This window comes from Mytilus edulis, chromosome 2 (genome assembly GCF_963676685.1).
Source record: "Mytilus edulis chromosome 2, xbMytEdul2.2, whole genome shotgun sequence".
Classification (NCBI taxonomy): Eukaryota; Metazoa; Mollusca; class Bivalvia; order Mytilida; family Mytilidae; genus Mytilus; species Mytilus edulis.
In genome coordinates, this window is record NC_092345.1 from 75,367,833 (window position 1) to 75,388,401 (window position 20,569).

At 31.5% G+C, this 20,569-nt stretch overlaps 1 protein-coding gene across 1 annotated transcript in view; it reads right to left on the bottom strand.

The window, feature by feature from the left end:
• LOC139512945 (coiled-coil domain-containing protein 18-like) overlaps positions 1-20,569 on the bottom strand; it is a 42,649-nt gene that overhangs the window by 2,602 nt on the left and 19,478 nt on the right. Inside the window, exons 11-28 of the mRNA XM_071300931.1 lie at positions 20,299-20,435; positions 19,559-19,779; positions 19,099-19,350; positions 18,726-18,860; positions 17,411-17,605; positions 16,615-16,782; positions 15,407-15,549; positions 14,197-14,360; positions 12,968-13,065; positions 12,290-12,405; positions 9,898-9,997; positions 7,099-7,215; positions 6,672-6,815; positions 6,013-6,092; positions 5,088-5,205; positions 3,539-3,682; positions 2,447-2,659; positions 1,076-1,637 (exon numbers count right to left, since the gene is read on the bottom strand). Coding sequence (XP_071157032.1) covers positions 1,076-1,637; positions 2,447-2,659; positions 3,539-3,682; positions 5,088-5,205; positions 6,013-6,092; positions 6,672-6,815; positions 7,099-7,215; positions 9,898-9,997; positions 12,290-12,405; positions 12,968-13,065; positions 14,197-14,360; positions 15,407-15,549; positions 16,615-16,782; positions 17,411-17,605; positions 18,726-18,860; positions 19,099-19,350; positions 19,559-19,779; positions 20,299-20,435 — 3,107 coding nt within the window. The remainder of the gene's footprint in view (positions 1-1,075; positions 1,638-2,446; positions 2,660-3,538; positions 3,683-5,087; positions 5,206-6,012; positions 6,093-6,671; positions 6,816-7,098; positions 7,216-9,897; positions 9,998-12,289; positions 12,406-12,967; positions 13,066-14,196; positions 14,361-15,406; positions 15,550-16,614; positions 16,783-17,410; positions 17,606-18,725; positions 18,861-19,098; positions 19,351-19,558; positions 19,780-20,298; positions 20,436-20,569) is intronic.

The window sequence follows — 20,569 nt, forward strand, 5'->3', positions numbered from 1 at the left end:
CCTTATTATCTGAAAAGGTTTCGTGAAATTCTGTTGTGTGGTTTGAGAGGAGTTGCGATGACAAACTGTTGCAGTAGTACATTAAAGTAAATAAGTTCAAAGGGGCGTAACTCCTAGAAAAAAAATTGAATCGCAATTTTCCGTCGATATGCACAACTACATAGTATGTCCTTATTATCTGAAAAGGTTTCGTGAAATTCTGTTGTGTGGTTTGAGAGGAGTTGCGATGACAAACTGTTGCAGTAGTACATTAAAGTAAATAAGTTCAAAGGGGCGTAACTCCTAGAAAAAAAATTGAATCGCAATTTCCCGTCGATATGCACAACTACATAGTATGTCCTTATTATCTGAAAAGGTTTCGTGAAATTCTGTTGTGTGGTTTGAGAGGAGTTGCGATGACAAACTGTTGCAGTAGTACATTAAAGTAAATAAGTTCAAAGGGGCGTAACTCCTACAAAAAAAAATGAATCGCAATTTCCCGTCGATATGCACAACTACATAGTATGTCCTTATTATCTGAAAAGGTTTCGTGAAATTCTGTTGTGTGGTTTGAGAGGAGTTGCGCTGACAAGAAACAGGACTGACGGACTGACGGACGGACGGACTGACGGACGGACGGACAGACGGACGGACGGACGGGTCAAAAACATTATACCCTCCGCAACTTCGTTGCGTGGGGTATAATTATCTATGTCATCAGTGATCGACACATATATAATTTAAACGTTTTTTTTTCAAGCTTTGCTTTTTTACAATAAAAGAGTTTTTGCATGAATACTGATGAATATTATCTCCCATCTACAGTGTAAAAATCTACTAAGGACAATAATCATACAATAACCCTATATTATTTCTACAACACATCATTACAGTTTCAGTAAACAAAGAAAAGGATTTAAAATTGAAAAGGAAAGCATTTCAACTGAAAAAAAAACATTACTTCCTTTTACACTCTGACAACTTTACAGCTCTAAAATTTCATCTTTATTTTAAAACCTTAAAAAAAAACTGTAACAACTTAAAATTATTACTCCTGTCTTCACCCTTCTAACTATGCTTAATTTGTAACACCTACCTATAATATGTTCCCCAGGTAAATGATCTGATGATCTTCCAGTTTTCTGAACTTTCCCTTTTTTCATACTATGTTTAGATGTAGTCTTTTGGTTCTGATGAGAAATTAAAGCACTATGCTGAAGTCCTTGATGAGCACTAAATAATTCAGCATCAGAGAGATTCCCTAAGTGTCCACCACTTTTACCACTCTGATGAAAGTTTTCATCACTACTTTCAGGCAAAATCATGTGAGGAATATTGTCAACATTTTTATCCTCCATTTGAAAATGATGATGTCCATTTTCTATTAGACGGTTATTAAATGAATGAAGTGACGAGGGGCCATCTTTTGACGGAATGAAGTCTGAATAAGTCCTTAAAAATTCAGCACTGTTCCGTGTATTGTCACCTTGAATAAGACTTTCACCAGATAATGGCCGCTTTACTATATCTACACCAGAACTCTGGAACACTGATTGGTTTCCAACACCGGTTTGATTCAAACTTTCTATAGCTCTAAATGAAGTCATGGATCTCTCAAAACCAGACATACGAGCCTGAAGTCTTGCTATTTCAGCATCCTGTAGTGAATAAATAATTATTTTTCATAAACTGATATTAAAGTACATGCTATTTACAATAACTATCAAATATGATAGATAAAATAAATTAAAAAAAAGACATATAAATGATTATAGAATAAGGAGATGTGCCAGGTATGATTGCCAAAAAGACAACTTTTCAAGATTTAAGAATATTTAAGAATTATAGGTCACTGTAAGGCCTTCAACAATAAGCAAAACCCTTAAAATATAGTCAGCTATAAATGTTTATTTCAATCATGGTGTTACCTTTGTACTGAAAAAAATGTAATATATGGCAATTGTAATACCTATGGTACATATACTAATGAGGTAGCACATTTAATATCTGAATCAACTTGTCATTATACTGCAGAGCAGGGTTCACTTTTATCAATCCAAACCTATAATTCTCAACAAGATATAAATTATCAATCTGAATTTCAGTGGACACACATTCATGGAATTTAAAACTTAATTGAAAGTTTTATTTACATAGATGTTTGTAAACTGTCATCCTTTCCCCTTTAAAAAGTTACTAAGAACAAGCATTTTAATTTCACTAAAATTACACTTTGAATTTCACTACAATTACACTATGTGAATTTCACAAAAATTACATTATTTGAATTTCACTAAATTTACACTATTTCAATTTCACTAGAATTTCCGATTTGAATTTCAGTATTCAAGCCTATATTTCAGGGGATGAGCTTTCATTTCTGTGTACAAGTTTTCATTTTAGTGGATAAGCTTTCATTGGATAATCTTATGTTTCATTGATAACCTCAAACATGCTTGAGTTTTACCTTCAGTATCAATGATTCATTAGCAGCATTGACTACTTTCTTCTTTGCCTCCATTTCATTATTTATTTCCTCCAACTGATCTTGAAGTTTTTCAAATTGTTCCTGATAATGAATTTCTAAGTCTTTAATCTGGCTTTCTCTTTCCATCAATTCTTTCTTTATCCTTTCCTTTTCTTTTTTCAAATCTTTCATTTCATCATGGAGGTTATCAAGCTGTAGAAAGTACATAAAAAAGTCATTAAAATACAAATGTCTGTTTGATAGACAGCATGAGACCTGTAAAACAGCACATCTTGAATTCCCCAACACAATATCATACAAGTGTAGCTGACTTTTAATATTACTTCTGTGGTCATCATTGTCATGAAAGGATTGTTATTGATGAAACTTGGCATGAGCATAATGTAAAGACACCATAACCATAGAACAGGTCATATTTGTCTGACAAGCCCAATATAAGGATGGAAAAGACTTTTAAATTGCATAAAAAGAATCCTCTATATTTTGATAGTTGCAACTCCTTAGGTAAATTAATAAATTTTGTAATTAAAAAAACATTGATTGACAAACACACTTATCCACTCTTTAAAATCAATGAAAACATTGAAACCAGGATTATCCCTTTTGACAAAAGTAGGGTTTGAACAATTCTCATCAAGAAAAATCAGAAATTAATAAGATGTTCATGTAAAAATGTTATTATACAGCACCACCAATACTTTTTATTTTCATTTGTACACAATATACCCCCAAAAAATAAATATCATGTGGTGTTCAAACCTTACATATTTTATTTCCTTCGATAGCCCTTAAAACCTTTGCAACACAAATTGTATATCAATTATATATATATACAGTGCAATCTGTCTTATCCGACACACTGCTGGGGGACCAGAAAAAATTGTCAGATTAAGCAGGGTGTGGGAATACTCAGGTTATTCCACAAGGATAGGCATATCTTGGGACAAGGAAAATGTGCTGATTAAAGCAGAATGTTGGAATACTCAGGTGTCTGATAAGGCAGGTTACACTGTATTCTATATATTCTATCAATCAGATCATTCTTTTTTTTATTTAATTTTGAAGGGTTACCTCCTCTTGATGTCTTGCTTTAATTTGATTAATTTCACCATTCATCTGGTCAACCTCTGATGAGATTTTGGCTTGATTGTGTTTCTCTCTGGCCCTTGCAGCCCCTAGCTCCTCTGCAAGTCTAACAGTATCTGTCTCTCTTGACTATCAATAGAAATTTTATCATTAACCTAAAATGTTATTACCACATCAGGGGTGTAGCTGAGTTGAAATAAAGTGCAAGCATATATCGCCGAGCGGAGCGCATCGATAATTTTTTGAGCTGATCGAAGCGAGGCGAAAAATTTTTTGGACCATTTTATGATGAAAATGATAAATACCCTATCTGTTTCTTACTATACCATATTTCAAGAAACGATAGTAACATCCTAGTGGGTTTCGTAATTTGGAATCCCGGGAACAGATAAGACACAAAATGACAAGCAAAAACTTTCAACATTGAAAACTAACTACAGATGAAAAACACGGACCCCAACTTTGGCTCCCATTTTTGCTGCAGTAGGTTGACTTTTGTTTCATGTTTTGACAACTCATCATTTGTTAGGCTAGACATATCAGGATAAGGGGGGTCAAACAATGTTATTTTCTTTGCAGTAACGTCTTGTGAAAACGATGTACATGGCTCATTTACATCTTTGCTGGGCAAATTAGATAAAACGTTTTGGCTTTCGTTATCCGCTGCCTTCTTGCTAAAATAAAAATCTAGCTTCTTCATTTTTATTTTTATTTCTACCGGGGTTAAACTTTGTGTCGTGATTGTAGTTGCAAGTACAGACACCGCCAGACACGATAATCCGGAAAGACTAAAGACTATCCGAAATTCAATTTCAGGATTTTTTTTTTTTTGTGAAAAACATGTGCAAGCAAATGATTTTTTGCGTAAAGGCAGCTACGCGCCTGCACATACTCAAAATGAATTGCATATACTGATCTAAACAGAAAACAAGATAGAATAAAAGGATAATATTTTGGTATTCCTGGAGAAATCTTTAAAATCAAGGTAAGTTATTTAAGGAGGCATTGCACACATGTTAGACTATAGTAATGTTTAGTGGTTATATAAAAGTGAATTGATGTCATGTTACCCTTGTTTCTTGTCGAAGATACACATATTACTATGATTAAAAGTATCAAATATAGTTGATCTATTACATATAGCAACTGAAAACAGACCTATTTAAAAATCTTGGTATTGTTTAATGAACCATGAAAATAAGAACATTTATACCTCCTAGTAAGTTCATAGACCACCTATCAATATGATACTGCTACTAGGTACTGAGAAACAAACCAAAGTGCTTTAACTTTAATAGCATGGTTCAAGAAACCGTAAAGATGAGGTCAAGCTCGGGTGAACCTTGTCAGACAGTTGTTTAAAATATATTAAAGATAACTTGAAACCTAAAAATGCTTAAATTTTTTTATAAAATCTCATTACTGTAAATGAATATTCACCAGTAACATAAAAAAAGTCCTGAGAAACTTTCAAACTTTTTAAACAGATATGTGCCCCTAGAAATAATTCTATCTACAAAAGTTACTACACTACCTGTTGCTTGTTTGCTATTTCCTCATACTCTCTGGTTATTTTCTCATTTTCCCTGTTTGTCTGTGATAGCATACGTCTGGTAGCCATGAACTCTCCATGTTGCTGCTGTAACTGCTCTCTGATTAATGATGATATATTGATAAATAACAATCAGCAGCTAGAAACAGGGTAGATAACTGATGTTTATTTTCCACCCCTTTGCCTATATGGCTATATCAACCTGCTCAATTACTCTGTAATTCTCATATTATTACTTTAAGACGTAAGCAGGCATTATCAGCCATGATACAATGGTGTTGAAGAAGATATCAATGACATCACAATGTGTGAGGAGACATTATCAATCTTGTTTTTGTTGTCACTCATGGCTTATTTTTTGCAATATCAAGATGAAGAATACCCATAATGTATACATAGATGATACAATCATTAAGGTTTGTAATATCATCACGCACAGTCAGTTTGTAAAAATAATCAACTATCAGCAACTAATTTCACCAAAATGTTATGAGAAAAATATTTCTGTCATGGACATTTCAGTTTAACTTGCAATCAATTTTTTTCTGATTTTTTTTTTTTTGGCATTGCACTTTACTTGTTTTTCTTTATTTTCACTTTTTTGCATTTCTTTGAAAAAGGGGAATCTGCTTAAAACTAGAGACAAGATTATTTCTTACTCTTGGTCTCCTATATACAAGTGAAAACTTCATATCCTCACAACCCAAAATAAGAAATCGTTGTTTTTTGTAATATTGTTATATTCTATGTTTTAAAAAACTTGTAACAACTATTTATCATGCTAAACAATAAGGCTGTCATTTTATCCTGATGCTAGTTAATTATTATATTATTAATTTAGATTAATTTTTCCATTAATGTATGGATAAATACCCTTTCTATCTTTTCCTCCAAATAATAATACTACCTTGTCAATCTTAACTCCTGTGTAATTTCTACATTTTCATCCTTCAATTCATCAATCTGTAATTTTTGTCTATCTGTCAGCTGTGGGGAAAATAATCATAAATGAACTTCTGAATATGAGTACAATCAGTAATACATTAAAACTATTTATAAAGTAAGGATAAAATGCTTTAGATTTACACTTCACATTTGAATAATAATAAATCAACAGTACTAATTTTCAGATACACAGCTTTTCAAGCCTGTTCAAGTGAAATCACCAGCAAACAAGTCTTTTGATTCATCAATGTCAAGATCATTTATTTTAATATTCAAGTGAAACTGTAAAAAGGATATGAAACATTCATTTAGAAACCTGATTTCAAACTTGGCCCAACAAATCCAAGTAAGATCCCTTACCCTTAAGTAGTCATGACAACAGTACTGACTCCTGAAATAAATTTCAGAAACATTATATTCAATTTTGCTGTTTACATTCCTCTTTATCTATCTTTTATTTAAAATAATATCAAATTTATCATAAAAATCACAACAGGCTTTTCAAATAGAACAATTATGAAGAATTTTAGCTAAGTTTGATGTTTGAATCTACTTTTGGCATATCACATAATCAACTACTATTATCTCCATTTCAGACAATCATTATGTTTGTATACTGACCTTCTCAAGTTCATCTAACTTGGCCGTTTTAGACTGTAACTCTATCTGCTGTTTCTGAGCCAATGTGTCAGTCTGATGATATAACATCTTGGTTTCTTTAAGTTGTAACTGGGTTTCTTGTAATCGGTCATCCAGGTCTGAAATCTAAATCAAAATGGCATTAAGTAATGTCATAAATGACATCAGAGTTAAAAGTTCAGTGCAACATTACATACTTTTATGATTATTTGAATTTTTTTTCAAGATGGCACTGGTATAGATTCCCGATCGGCTATATTGACCACTGACTCATAGTCTTGTGGCTACTATAGCTGGAATGAAATCTATACCAGGGGTAAAAACATCCAGGCAATAGAACAAAAATTCAGTAGACTTTTGTTCTAATTCAAACTAATTTATCATAGAAGTCCTTGCATTGGTTACCAACCTGTACAGTTCTTTCTTGAATTTCAGCTTCATATTTGCGTAAAGTGGAATCTAATTTTTGAATCCTTTGTTCCATTTCATTATGGTGTTCTTTGATTGTTTGATCAAGTCTAGCCACCTGAAAGCAATAACAATATGGCTAATTTTATGACACATACTGGAAAAAGATGATACATGTATTGAAATATCTTTAATTTACCATCAGTTATCCTGAATAATGACACAAATCATGAAATACTATTGAAGTTTTCCTTTCATAGGATGTAAGTCAAGGTGACACCATTGTCATTTACCTGTCATTTATTGATGTCTGGAATATCACAGTAAAACAAGTAATGAAAGTATATGATAGTAACAGAATTTTGAAAAGTTTTGATTTTCATAAAATGCAGCTAAGTACCTACCTATTTATAGACACACAAGGGTAAATTCACATGTCCAAGTCACATTAATGATTATGCATTTAATAAGGGAAAACATATTTTCCAAATTATATTTAAAAATTGAATTCTTAATAAAGCAGAACTTTTTAATATTATTATAAATTTTGATGCACAATGTACCATCTAAGCAATGGTATATAACCCCCATATAATTTATAAAATCACAACAACTGGCTCTATACCAAGACCTTGGAGAGGCCCATAATGATTCCTGGCACTAAATAAAATCACTCATGGACTGCTTTTTACAAATCAGTTATTACATAACTAATAATAAGGATTCTCAATCACTGAAAAAACACAGGTACTAGCAACTATTTACACAACAATAAACAACATTACCGTTTCATCGTACTGAAAGTTACAAATCAGGTTACGATCAAGAAGGAACAACAAAATAAGCATAAAATTCCATTAAATGTGTTTCTTCATGAAATTTAATTACAATATGATTGCTCTCAATATATCTTAGAACTCTTTAATTTCATGCTAGAAAACAAAAATTAGAAACTTTATAAATTTCGGTCAAAACTAAGCACACTACGGTTTAAAACCTGATGAAATTACTAAAAGAAGCATTCAATTCTTAAGTTCAACTTTCAATTATAATAATAAAGCTGATATGTGTCTTGTGTTTCTGTTAAGTATATTTTCCAATTTGTTTTTGTTGTATAAACCTTTGTAACAGTTATGCATTTAACTATATTGATTTTTTTTGTCTTTCTAATATTCTTTACTTTGTCTGGTTTTTATAAAAGAACATTCAGTTTTATAAATATTTGATGATAGGACAGATTGTTACTAATTAAAAACAAAATTATCCTTGCTTTGCCTCAGTTAACAATGTGTGTTATTTTTTTTTTTTTTTGGGGGGGGGGGGGGGTATGGTATGTTAGTCTATGACCCTCCCAACTAGGTGTTGTAATATATGGAATTATTGTGAGAACCACATGGTATTGTTTTCACAATTTTGAGGGATCACCCGGGACACCCACCGGGTCATTGAAATAACCCGGGAATTCCAAAAATGACCCGATTTCACCTGTATTTCTTAGCCTTGAGATTGATTTCATAAGTAATATTCCTTTGAAATACCGGCAAATTCGTAATTCATCCATGAACAGGAAGTTCATCTAGCTATGTAAACTGTCAAATTAAGTGACCCATTAAGTGCATGGCTTCACTTGACAGCTTTGGTGTCAAACACACTATTAATTAACACCAATTAAGTAGCTTTAGGTCGTAAATAAATTGCCCTGTTGTTTTACAAACATATTTCAACTAAGAGTTACTTCCCCTTATTTGTCACCATTCAAAATTATTCCTTATATTTACGTTTTATGGGTGAAAAAGATTAAATCATAAAAATATAAAATTCAAATACATATTGAAAAATAACTTTCCTTATTTTTATACCTTTATACAATTTTTAATAATTAATAGGATTTAAAATGACTTAACCAAGTTAACATGCATTGATGTTTTGGTATCTTTGATATACATTATAAGAAAATGTACCATAAATACTAAAATTCAGCTCGAAAAAGTTTGTACACGTTATGACCTGAGATTTGATTCTTCAATGCAGGTCATGACCTGCATTTTCATCATCACAGGTTGACAGGTATGTGATATATATATATATTGAAGAGCAAATCTGTTTCAAGTAGGTAAACTTTGTAATCCTACTGTTTATTCTAATAGATAAATGTATATTTAAAGACGAACGGCACTATGTGTAACAAGTAAAAGCCCTTGTAAAGATTGATAAATTACCTGAGATACTCTCTGTTGTAATTCTAGCTGTCTCTCATCTAATGTCTCTGTTAATTCTTGGTTTTAAGATTTATATAAATTACCCGAGATACTCTCTGCTGTAACTCTAGCTGTCTCTCGTCTAATGTCTCTGTTAATTCTTGGTTTTAAGATTTATATAAATTATCTGAGATACTCTCTGCTGTAATTCTAGCTGTCTCTCGTCTAATGTCTCTGTTAACTCTTGGTTTTAAGATTTATATAAATTACCTGAGATACTCTCTGCTGTAATTCTAGCTGTCTCTCATCTAATGTCGTTGTTTATTCTTGGTTTTAAGATTTATATAAATTACCTGAGATACTCTCTCCTGTAATTCTAGATGTCTCTCGTCTTATGTCTCTGTTAATTCTTGGTTTTAAGATTTCTATAAATTACCTGAGATTCTCTCTGCTGTAATTCTAGCTGTCTCTCGTCTAATGTCTCTGTTAACTCTTGGTTTTAAGATTCATATAAATTACCTGAGATACCCGCTGTTGTAATTCTAGCTGTCTCTCGTCTAATGTCTCTGTTAATTCTTGGTTTTAAGATTTATATAAATTACCTGAGATACTCTCTGCTGTAATTCTAGCTGTCTCTCGTCTAATGTCTCTGTTAATTCTTGGACAGCATGTCTCTTCTCGTTCAACTCTTCTTGAGTTTTTCTAATAAAAAATAAAATTAATCAAAACAGATAAATAACAGCTATACCATATATAATGTCAGAAAAAATAAAAAAATTCACAAAATTTTTCCTTCTCATATAATAAATAAAGAAAGGTTGATAACTTAAACTGAGAGTGAATTCACAAAAAGACACATGCTGTCTAACCAGATACTATAACCACATGTTGAGATAAGTAAATTTGATTATCAACATTTAAGTTGGTACCCAACACTAACTAAAATTAATTTGGCTCGTTTAATTTTCATAAAATTTTGACAAGGTATTTACATTAACCCTTTGACAAAAATATAAAAATTTCAAAAAATTTGAACCAACCGTTTTATCAGAAAAATTACACTGGTTATATAGCAGTTTGACAAACACTTATTTTGATCATTGAGAAGCTTAATATTCCCTTAACAACAAAACGTAATTAAAACGTTTAGTTGATTTTACAGAGTTATCTCCCTGTAGTGTTAGGTACCACCTTAAAGGGGAACATATGAAAAAAAAATTGGCGAAAAAAAACCCAATACATCATTCATTCTAGTAATGCTACAGAGATGGCCAGTTATCAATGTATACATTTAAAGATAAACAATGATTTATAAATATCAAATCTAACATTTATAACCTAATTAAGCTGTGATATAGATAGTTAGGTATACAGCATATTTGTAGACACTGATAATTGTCAACTTTAGTTATACATTTCAAGCATAGATTCTGAATTGACCTTTTTATATAGCAATATAATGTGACTAACTAAAACCTTGTACTCAAATCAATAGGTTATAGATGGTTTACTGTCGATTCATTATTATTCTTTGGATAACAATTTTTGAGAATTTCGTGGGTTAAAGTGAACCATGAAATTAAATGTTCAACGAATGCCAAATCCAGGGCTCACACTACTTCAGAATTATAGGGAGAAGTGACTTCTCTTTTTGAAACTGATAGGGAGAAGTGGTGAGATTTGAAAGAGAAGTGCTCATTCGCGCGGTGCGCTACAATGTTTGGATTTTACAAGGGCCATATGTAAATAATGTTCTTTTTATATTGTTCAATTCATATGAGTAAAAAATTACTATTAAAGTAACATTTGAAATTAAAAGTTGTTTAAGTTTTACTAAGGTTGTTGTGAGAAACTACCAACTAAATATCTAGCACTAAAAAAAAAAAAATTATTTTAAAAAATGTAAAGAAATTATAATATATCAATTACAATTTAATTAAAAATTATCTTGTGTATGAAATTCAGTGTTTCTCATAAAAAAATATAAAAGTTATTAAGCTGGGCCATAATATATTGGTGTTAGTATAATAAGTCTCAGAGTTAAGCAACTTTTTTTTAATCAATAGTTTGAAACAATCCATAAAAAATATAGGGAATTATATACACCAATCAATTAGATGTAACCAAAAGTCTCTTAATGCGTGTGGAATGCGTAATTTTTCCAATTTGGGATCAATATTCTTCTGTCAGCTGTTCCATCCGTGCGTCCGTAGTAATTATTGTAAAAGTACGGATTTCGGTCATAGCTGGTCCGGTTCAGATCCATAGTTTAGAAATCGGTCAATGGCGGACGAATGCAAGAAAATTTACAAAAATAAACGATGTTTGACAAGTTATTTGGAAAGGAACATGATGGTTTTAATGCAATACATGGATTAAAAATTTACTGGATGCAACTTTTATCACGTTTAAATGAAGTAACAAACGTATTTTGCCGCCGAAATTTAGGTTGATGTACGTTTTCCAGTAACAAGCACCCGAACTTGCGGAAATGCACGAAGTGATAAAAAGTTGTATTTTTATCAAATAACCTGCTACACACTGCGAAGACAATGCTTCAACCTCTTTTCTAAAGATAATGAATCGTTTATGTCTGAATTTCTTTAATTATCAGTAAAAAATTTATGTTTCATCAACTTGGTAAAAATTGAAAATGTCCGATGACGGAAGCGACTGAAAGCGACTATCGTCAAGAACAGGGCGACTTGTTTTCGCTTTTGGGGGTCGGGGAAAGCGAAGTGACGGTCGGGAAGGCGACTTCTTCGCCCAAGTCGCCTGGTAGCGTGAGCCCTGCAAATCTCCTTTAGGCTTGTATACAATCTTCGGAAAAACCATGAAAGTATTAAAATATCAATGAATATGTAAGTTTTCCTTAATCCAAGAAAATTGGTACCCACGAAAATAAGTGATTCCACAGTATATATTTTGAAGTTTTTAACAAAGTTCAATCTCATTATGACAACCTTAACTTGTGTATAAAATTAAAGTTTATACCTGAGAGAGTCTTTGAGATCCTCTATCATTTCTTCCTTAGCTTTACTTTCATACAACACTTTTTGTAAATGTTTACTTGTATCATCAGATTCACACTGGGCCTGGCTTTGTGTTATCTAACATTGAAATAAAAATAAAAAATAGAATCATTAGATTTAATGCAATTTAATATATGTCAAACATTTATCTACACATGAAAGATTCAATACACTTACATAAGGTGCAAAACCCATACTATATTGTGACATTGTTAGAAAATATTACATATTTCTATGAATTATTCATTTATATAGATTTTCTATTATCATATTAGTATCCTTTTTTACGGTAAAATAAAGAAGATTTTTAATCATGTTTCAGCACTGTATCAATGACATCTTTAATGTATTTTTTAATGTACTGCATCATAGCCCCATGTCATTTCACAAATGTGTACGCAACAGAAAAATAATTGTCACAGAGTCTTCGTATCTAATGCTAATGCACTGGCAAATGCCATAAGAAAATGTTTTTTTCAGGAGTCTCCCCTAAAACTTTATGTGCAGCATTTAATTTTTTGTGGAGGCTTTTGTAACCTTAAAAGAAGAAATTGATATAATTCAAATGTAATCACCAAACCTGTTAGTTCATGAAATGTAGCCAAGAAACTATAATCTGGTGTGTGAATTGTAATCTAACCTGTAGACGTTTGACTTCGCTGTCAAGTTCAGCAACAAGTTGAGTTTGTTGATCCATATCTTGTTCTCTCTGCTGAATCTGATCTTCATAATCACTAACTGAAAAATCATCATAATTTAACCAAATAATCTCAATTTGTCATAGTCTAAAATGTTGGTTCATATAGATCCTTTGAAAATACTGAGACTAACAATATCATATCCAAATAAGACTGCATTGCATTAATAAAATACACCCTTTTTTAATAAATTATCTAACAAGGAATAAAATTTCTATATTTTACTTTGCAACTTTCAGAAAAAGTTTAAACTTTTTACTTCTTAGGACGATATTTTGAAGATTGCTAAACCTATATCAACTTTATATTGATTCAAAGGTATGCTCAATTGTCCTTGATTAACTGACCTTTTTTGCAAGAGTTAGTTTAAACATATTTATTTATAGTGGATTGGGAAACAAGTTTTGCAACTTATATTAATCCCTTTCCACTTTGCGGGTGCGAGTGCTGCCTTGTAGCGGCATTAGCCTACTCTTTTTCGAAATCTACAAGGGTGTCTTTAACGTGCAAGAGATATGGCTCTCTCTTAACACGGGTCAGCCATTTATCGTCCCCTTCCGACGGACTATCATCGTTTCCTTTGCAAGAGTTATAGTGAAATGGACTGCAGATCTCTAGTGTACCTTAGAAGTTAGAGGGCATTGATGGCCAATTTGGTCTATGAAGTCAAAATACTGTATAACTAGCCTGTCAACACTGAGGTTGTGAGTTGGAATGGTAAGATGTGGCAGGTCAGCTCAAATCTAATGTTAATTGACTAGGAATGTCAGTTTTCCAACCAAAAGTTGGTGGTTCCCTCTGGGTACTCTAGTTTCCTTCATCAACGTGAACTGACCGTCAAACAAATAGCACAATAGTGCTGATTCTAAACACTAATTAATGTGTTAGTATACTGTGGATTCATTTCATTATTATTCGTTGGATATCAATTTTCATTGATTTACAGGGTTAACTGGTAAACCATGAATGTAAACATTCAACCAATTGCAAATGTTCTATATGATTAACATGACGGAAAACCACTATTAAATTCAAATGTCTACGAAAATGCAAGTTTTCCTAATCCAACAAAAAAATTGGTATCCACGACAATAAATGAATCCACAGTACTCGGTAAACAAATATATTAGTTTTCCTAATTAACTTCCTCCTGTTATCCCTCCTAACTTACTCATCTCCAGTTTTTGTTCCAGTTGAACCCTAAGATCTCTCGTATCCTTCTCTAATTTATTCATCCTGGAAGACTTCTTATCACTGTTTTCCTGTTCATCTTGTAGCTGTTGTTCTAACATGTTGATTTCAGAATTCATATGACCTTTTTCTTCCTCTAGATTTCTGTATAAAACATATATGTAATATGAATATACATTTCATTATTGGTAGTCTGTGAATAAAGCACACTGTTCCTTTAGTTTTAAATAAGGAAACATTTTTATGATGAAACCACCATTACATATTTTTTGTTTGTTAATTCAGCCCAAGGGTATACTTAATCGTCCTATACTGAACTTTACTGATTTCATTATAAATATGACTATAGATATTGTTGGCACCATACAATTTTCAATAAAACACATAAAAATAATGCAAAAAGAAAATTTTGAAGGTTTTAAAGAAGAAAAAAATAAATTCTTGTACAAAAAAAAATCTCTTTTTTTGAACATTTAGTAAATTTCGGTCAAATTCAATAAAATTTTGTGATTTTCAAGGTGTATAAAGAATAGTTCATTGTTTGTATTTTGAAGGAATTGAATGATGATTTTTTTTTCTAGCAAAGTTTGAAAAATAAAAATAAATATCTTATCTATACTGTTCAGAAGTTTCAACCTACATCATTTCTCTACATTCAGGGTTCAACTATTGATATGACATTTCAGATTTACTTCAACATATGTTTCTACTACAAATTTTAACACTCATGGGTATTCCTAATGAGAACATGTGCAAAAACATACAATAATACATGCGTACTAAGTGTTTTTCAATTGTATTTTAGGGTACTCCAAATTTAGTCATATTCAATATAAAATGTAAGGTTAAAGATTTTCAAAACTTTGGCATAGGAATCATGGACCCTGATCATTTTAATATGGTAAACTTGAGAAAAATCAAATGAGAGGAAAATTCTGGGGTTACCAGGGTACCCCCTAAAATAAGAGAAGTTGATGTCTGACAGATCTGAAGCATGCTCACACATTACAAGTCATTACAGTCAAACTGCTGCCAAATATGAAGTAGTTTTGTTCATTATTATTATCCATTAAAGTATTTGTTGGATGAACAGACAGACAAACAGATAAACAAGATGGTTACAATATAGCCTCCACTGTTGGACTTGTGATAAACTCTTGATAAACTCTATTTACGTTAACATCCTGTACCTAAGTGCATCTGTTAGTTTAGTGATTGTGTTAGTCCTTTCCTCCAGGTCAATACAAGCTTGCTTGAGTTTTCTGTCTGATGACTGTAGTTCTGTCATGAACTGTGATTTCTCTGTCAATGTCTGATGTTCATATATTGAAACCTGATAGAAAGATATATAACATTTAAAGTAAGAAATCTGAGAGAAAAATTTAACAAATAATGATAACCCTTATATATTTTTATCATTAATAAAACATATTTGAAATTCCATAAAAGCAAAAACTATATTCTTTAGTAGTAAGCCATGCAAAGCCATACATATCAATTGACCGTACATATTATACAGATGTAAACCCTTTATTATATATATATACTTACATTAGATGTATGTTTCATTATAATACGTTATTCTGATTGGCTACATTGCAATTTCGCATTATTCCTTAATCAACTTCATTACACAATAAAATTTATCATTCATGATGACACAAGGTCAAAAATATAGTGCACAGGTAAATTAAATAAAAACTTGATAGAAATCGTGTTTTCATGATCCTAGCTAAAAAATGTAATTCATATATAAGTATTGCATGCATCTTTTTGTAAATTCATAGGGTTGGAAAAGCATTGACCATGCGCACATTTTTAGAATGAAGTGCTTCCGCGCTTTATAGAAAATGTACTTCGGTCAACACTTTTACACCCCAATGAAGTTACAAAAAGATGCATTCAATATTTAAATAAATGCTTTCCCAGACCAGCTTGATAATTTGTGGTTGGTTTAATCTCAGTTCTTTTGTTCAAAATACCATTGTGATAGCACATTTTTTATTGTGACGTTGTGAATATTGCAAGCATGCTTAATGAAGTCACATAGAAAGAACACATCTTCAGTTGTCATTGAAAAAGAAAGATAAATCTTGTCTGTATATGTCATCTAAAATTCATGAGAGAGGCAAATACTAACACTAAATCTCATGCAATACAATATTTCTCCACTCTTGACAGTCAGATATTAATTTCTTTTTGAATCTAACTGTCTCAAGTAGAGAAATATTATATCACAATTGATGCAGAAATAGACCCTATATATAAAATCACAAATATCAGGTTCAATTTGAAATGACTGCTGCCCTGATAAGCTTTCCGTCTATGGTTTTTACACAATAAATCAATACATTAATTTTTTGTCAAGGAAATTTTAGACACACAGAATTAAAAGTACCTGTTGTTGTAATTCCGTCTGACTATCTTCTAACTCAGTAATACGACATGTGCTATGTTGTAACATTGTTTGGTGTTCATGCAACGTTTTCTCAAAATCTAGGTTCTCTTGGTGTTTGTTATCATGAAGTTTTCTAGCATGTTTCAACTGCCTTTCCAATTCCCGTAACTAAAATCAATAAAAAAAAGATATTTTAAAGATGGTGTGCAAAATTAGAAAAGAAATCTTCACTAGAAAACTCACATGCCAGTAATGGCCCTGCATTCACATTTTATGGTTGAGGCACAGAGTCTGATGCATTCAAACAGTTCATGTGCCCCAATCGCACTTCCATTTGTTATGTTCAGTGGACGGTGAAATTAGGGTCAAAACTCTAGTTTTGCATTAAAATTAGAAAGATCACATCATAGGGAACATGCGTTTTAACTTTCAAGTTGATTGGACTTCAATTTCATCAAAAACTATCTTGACCAAAAACTTCAAGCCCAAAGCTCTTACATTTACATTTCTAAATGGCATAACAACATTAATAATAGTTTTAAGGGCACTGATTTGTGATCTTGTCCTACACATTGTTGATAAGATATAACTCATGAAAATCTGCACAAGAGTTGTACACATGAGAGGGAATAGAATACTGAACGGACAGGCACAGTATTTCCATGTGAATTTAAATTTTAAAAAATGCAATCTACTTATTTGTTATCTAAATTGATTTTTATGGCTTTGATGATTACATAATTGCATCTCTAGTAAAGAATTAAAGAATCTGTAGAATTCCATATCATCAACATACCCTATCTTCCTTGTATTGGAGTTCTCTATCAAATCTTTCCTTAGAATCTTCTAATGCTTCAATGTAAGATTTGATTTCTTCCCTGCAGACCAGCAGTGCTGTCTCCATCTGTTTTATCTGGGATGTTGCCTCTGTTTGTTGTACATCAAGTTGTGACAGAGCCTCTCTGTTTTGCTTAGACTTGATATTTAACTCCTAAAATACAGTGAATATGTATACAGCATCACAGAAGGAACATTTCTGTCAAATTTGGTTTCATTTGACTTTGGCAATTATCAAAACAGATATTTGAAAATGTTCAATCACAAGGCCTTCATTTAGACATGTTCAGAAAATATCAGAACATCAACATGATTTAGAAGAACTATCATGAAGAACATAATGGTTATATCTGGTCATTTGACTACATGCAAAGTCTTTTTGTTCACTTTTATCCTTTTATCATTTGATAATATTAAACTCCTTCTGTATTGGGTGTCTTTCTTTGTGAAATATTTGTAACTGATCATTTTTAATCCAAATAGAAGTTGCACCACAGCAACAAATCTGAAATATTACACTTCCACTTTTTATATGAGTAAGTCAATTAAGTTCAAGTGAACTGTGTGACATAATCAACCTAGTAGTGTGTGCTTCATCACTTGCTATGTTTGACCTCTTTAATGTCTAATTCAGGCCCAGTTGGAAAGAACATAAAAGAAAGTAGTAGTACTAGTACATATTTAAAACAAATTAGTTCCTCTGCATAGCTGTATCTTTGTCAAAAGGGGGTATATTTGGGTAGTTTTGGTATCAAATGAAAGCTTGGGGACTTAGGAACACTGAAAATCCCTTGTTGAAATATTTATTCGAATAATAAAGAAGTATATGAAATTTTTATGGGGGGCACATTTGGCCTGTTGTTCAGATTAGAAGTTCCTGCTTTTGTACTATCAAAATTACGGGAACCAGTACGCTCAATTATGCAATTAAAAGGTATGTTGATTTTTTCAGCACAAGTCAGGATAAGGTACAGTTTTGACATGAAATAACTGCCACTTTATTTGAACTTAAGACAAAGTAGCCATTAATGCTTGAAATTGCAAAATTTAACATAGAAAGCAATGGGGCTATGAATTAGTGGTTTTATACCTTAAGACTAATATTATCAGATAATTGTCAACTTTTAAAATAGTTCCAACCTCAGACAAATATGTCCTTTAATCGTTATAATTGATATTATACTTAGCTATATGAAAATTAGAATACTACTTTACCTGTTGAAATGTAAGTATAATTCTATGTTTTATAAATTAATGTGATAATAGTATGTTACCTCTCTAGTAGTCTTTAATGATTGTTCCAAGCTTTTTATATGTGAGTTAGCATGCTCAAGGTCCCTCTTTAAATGAGTTGTTTCCCTTTCTTTGTTCTTCAGCTCACTGCTGGCTTTATCCATTTCGTTTTGAATCTGTAAAACATAATTTTTACAACTTACTGCAATACATGACAGAAAAAGTTGTTCCTAAAACTTTTGATCAAATCTTAATATAGCAATAGATATGAATGATATGAGTGATACACACAATATCCTTGTTACCTAATTATGTTCTGTTTAGGGTTTTTTCACAAAATTTCTTCCTGTTTGTTTTTCATTTCAAAATTTAAAAGAAAACCTTTTCAACACTAATAGTACAAATCAAACTTACGATATCTATTTGTTTTTCATATTCATTAAATTGTTCTCTCTGAAGTTGTTGGTTCTGATCAGTTGAGGTCCTCACTTTCTGTAAAGCTTGATTTTTCTCATGTAACTCTTTCTGATAGCGATTAGCCTCATCCTCTTTTGAAACTACTTCTTCCTCAAGCTGTTTCATGCGAGCTACTGTTGCAGAAAACTCTGTCATCTTCTGATCCAGCTGTTGTTCAAGATTAGCCATCTGTGAAGTTTTTCTTCTTGACTGAAATAAAATGGTCCACAAATATTAACCAAGGCAACAGCAACTATTCAACTATTATTGATTACAAAGAATTATGTTTTTTTAAATTTATATGGTTAAATAGCAGTTATTTCTTTGATCTTTTTCATAGGAAACAGAGCTTATCTGTATAATTGATGGCATTGTATTTCTTACAATTTATTACCTATCATAGGTACTATAATCTTACCTCACGTTCAATGGTAGTTATTTCCATACACTTTTCATTAATTTGTTCCTGGAGTTCTATAAGCTGTGTATTACGCTGATTGATTCTAGTTTCTAAAGAAGTATTTTGGGTTTCTCTATCAGCTAGATCTCGTTTAGCCTCAGCTAACTGGCTTACTAACTTGGATTTGTCAGCTTCTAAACAGCTAATGGCGGATTCCATCTCTTGTGCTCTAGTAAGTCCTGAAAAATCATATTTATATTTTGATCATTCTCACCATGATGTTATTTATCTACATTTTGGCACATGTTTTTAACTGCTGTGACCATTTTTAATCGTTTTTTTTTTTTAGTGGCATAGTAATAATATACATACCATTTTCACTTGATGTTATTATGGATTTTTTTTTGTTTTGTGGATTTCAATAATACTGAACCTTAGAGAACAGCTGAACCACAATGTGGATAGTGCATGGTCAATGATCATTTAAAACTAGGTTTAATGCACCATTTACTACATAAGAAAATGCCTGTACCAAGTCAGGAATATGACAGTTGTTATCCATTTGTTTGATGAATTTATGAATTTCAGTTTTTGATTTTATCCATTTGATTAGGAACTTTCCAGTTAGAATTTTCCTCGGTGTTCAGTTTTTTTGTGATTTTACTTTTACAAGCTTGTTTAAATAAGTGCTTTCCTCCTCATTATTAAAAGATAAATAAAATATCCTGATACCAAATGTTCAACATTTATATACCAACCCTTTTTATTATTATCAATGAGAGATGTAAGGTCTGACTTAAGGCTTTCTATGACAACAGTCTGACTACTGGCTTCCTTTGACTGAAGACTGGCCTGTAAACTTTGGATTTCTGCATCTTTCATTGCTAACTGCATCCTTTAAATTTAAATACATATGTCTTCTTTAATCATGTATATAAGAATTACTGTAAATTCAGAAATTATTGTGATTTTGTCATTTTAGACTAAAATGCGATTTTAATTTTTGCTATATTGAGAAAAATCCTGTTT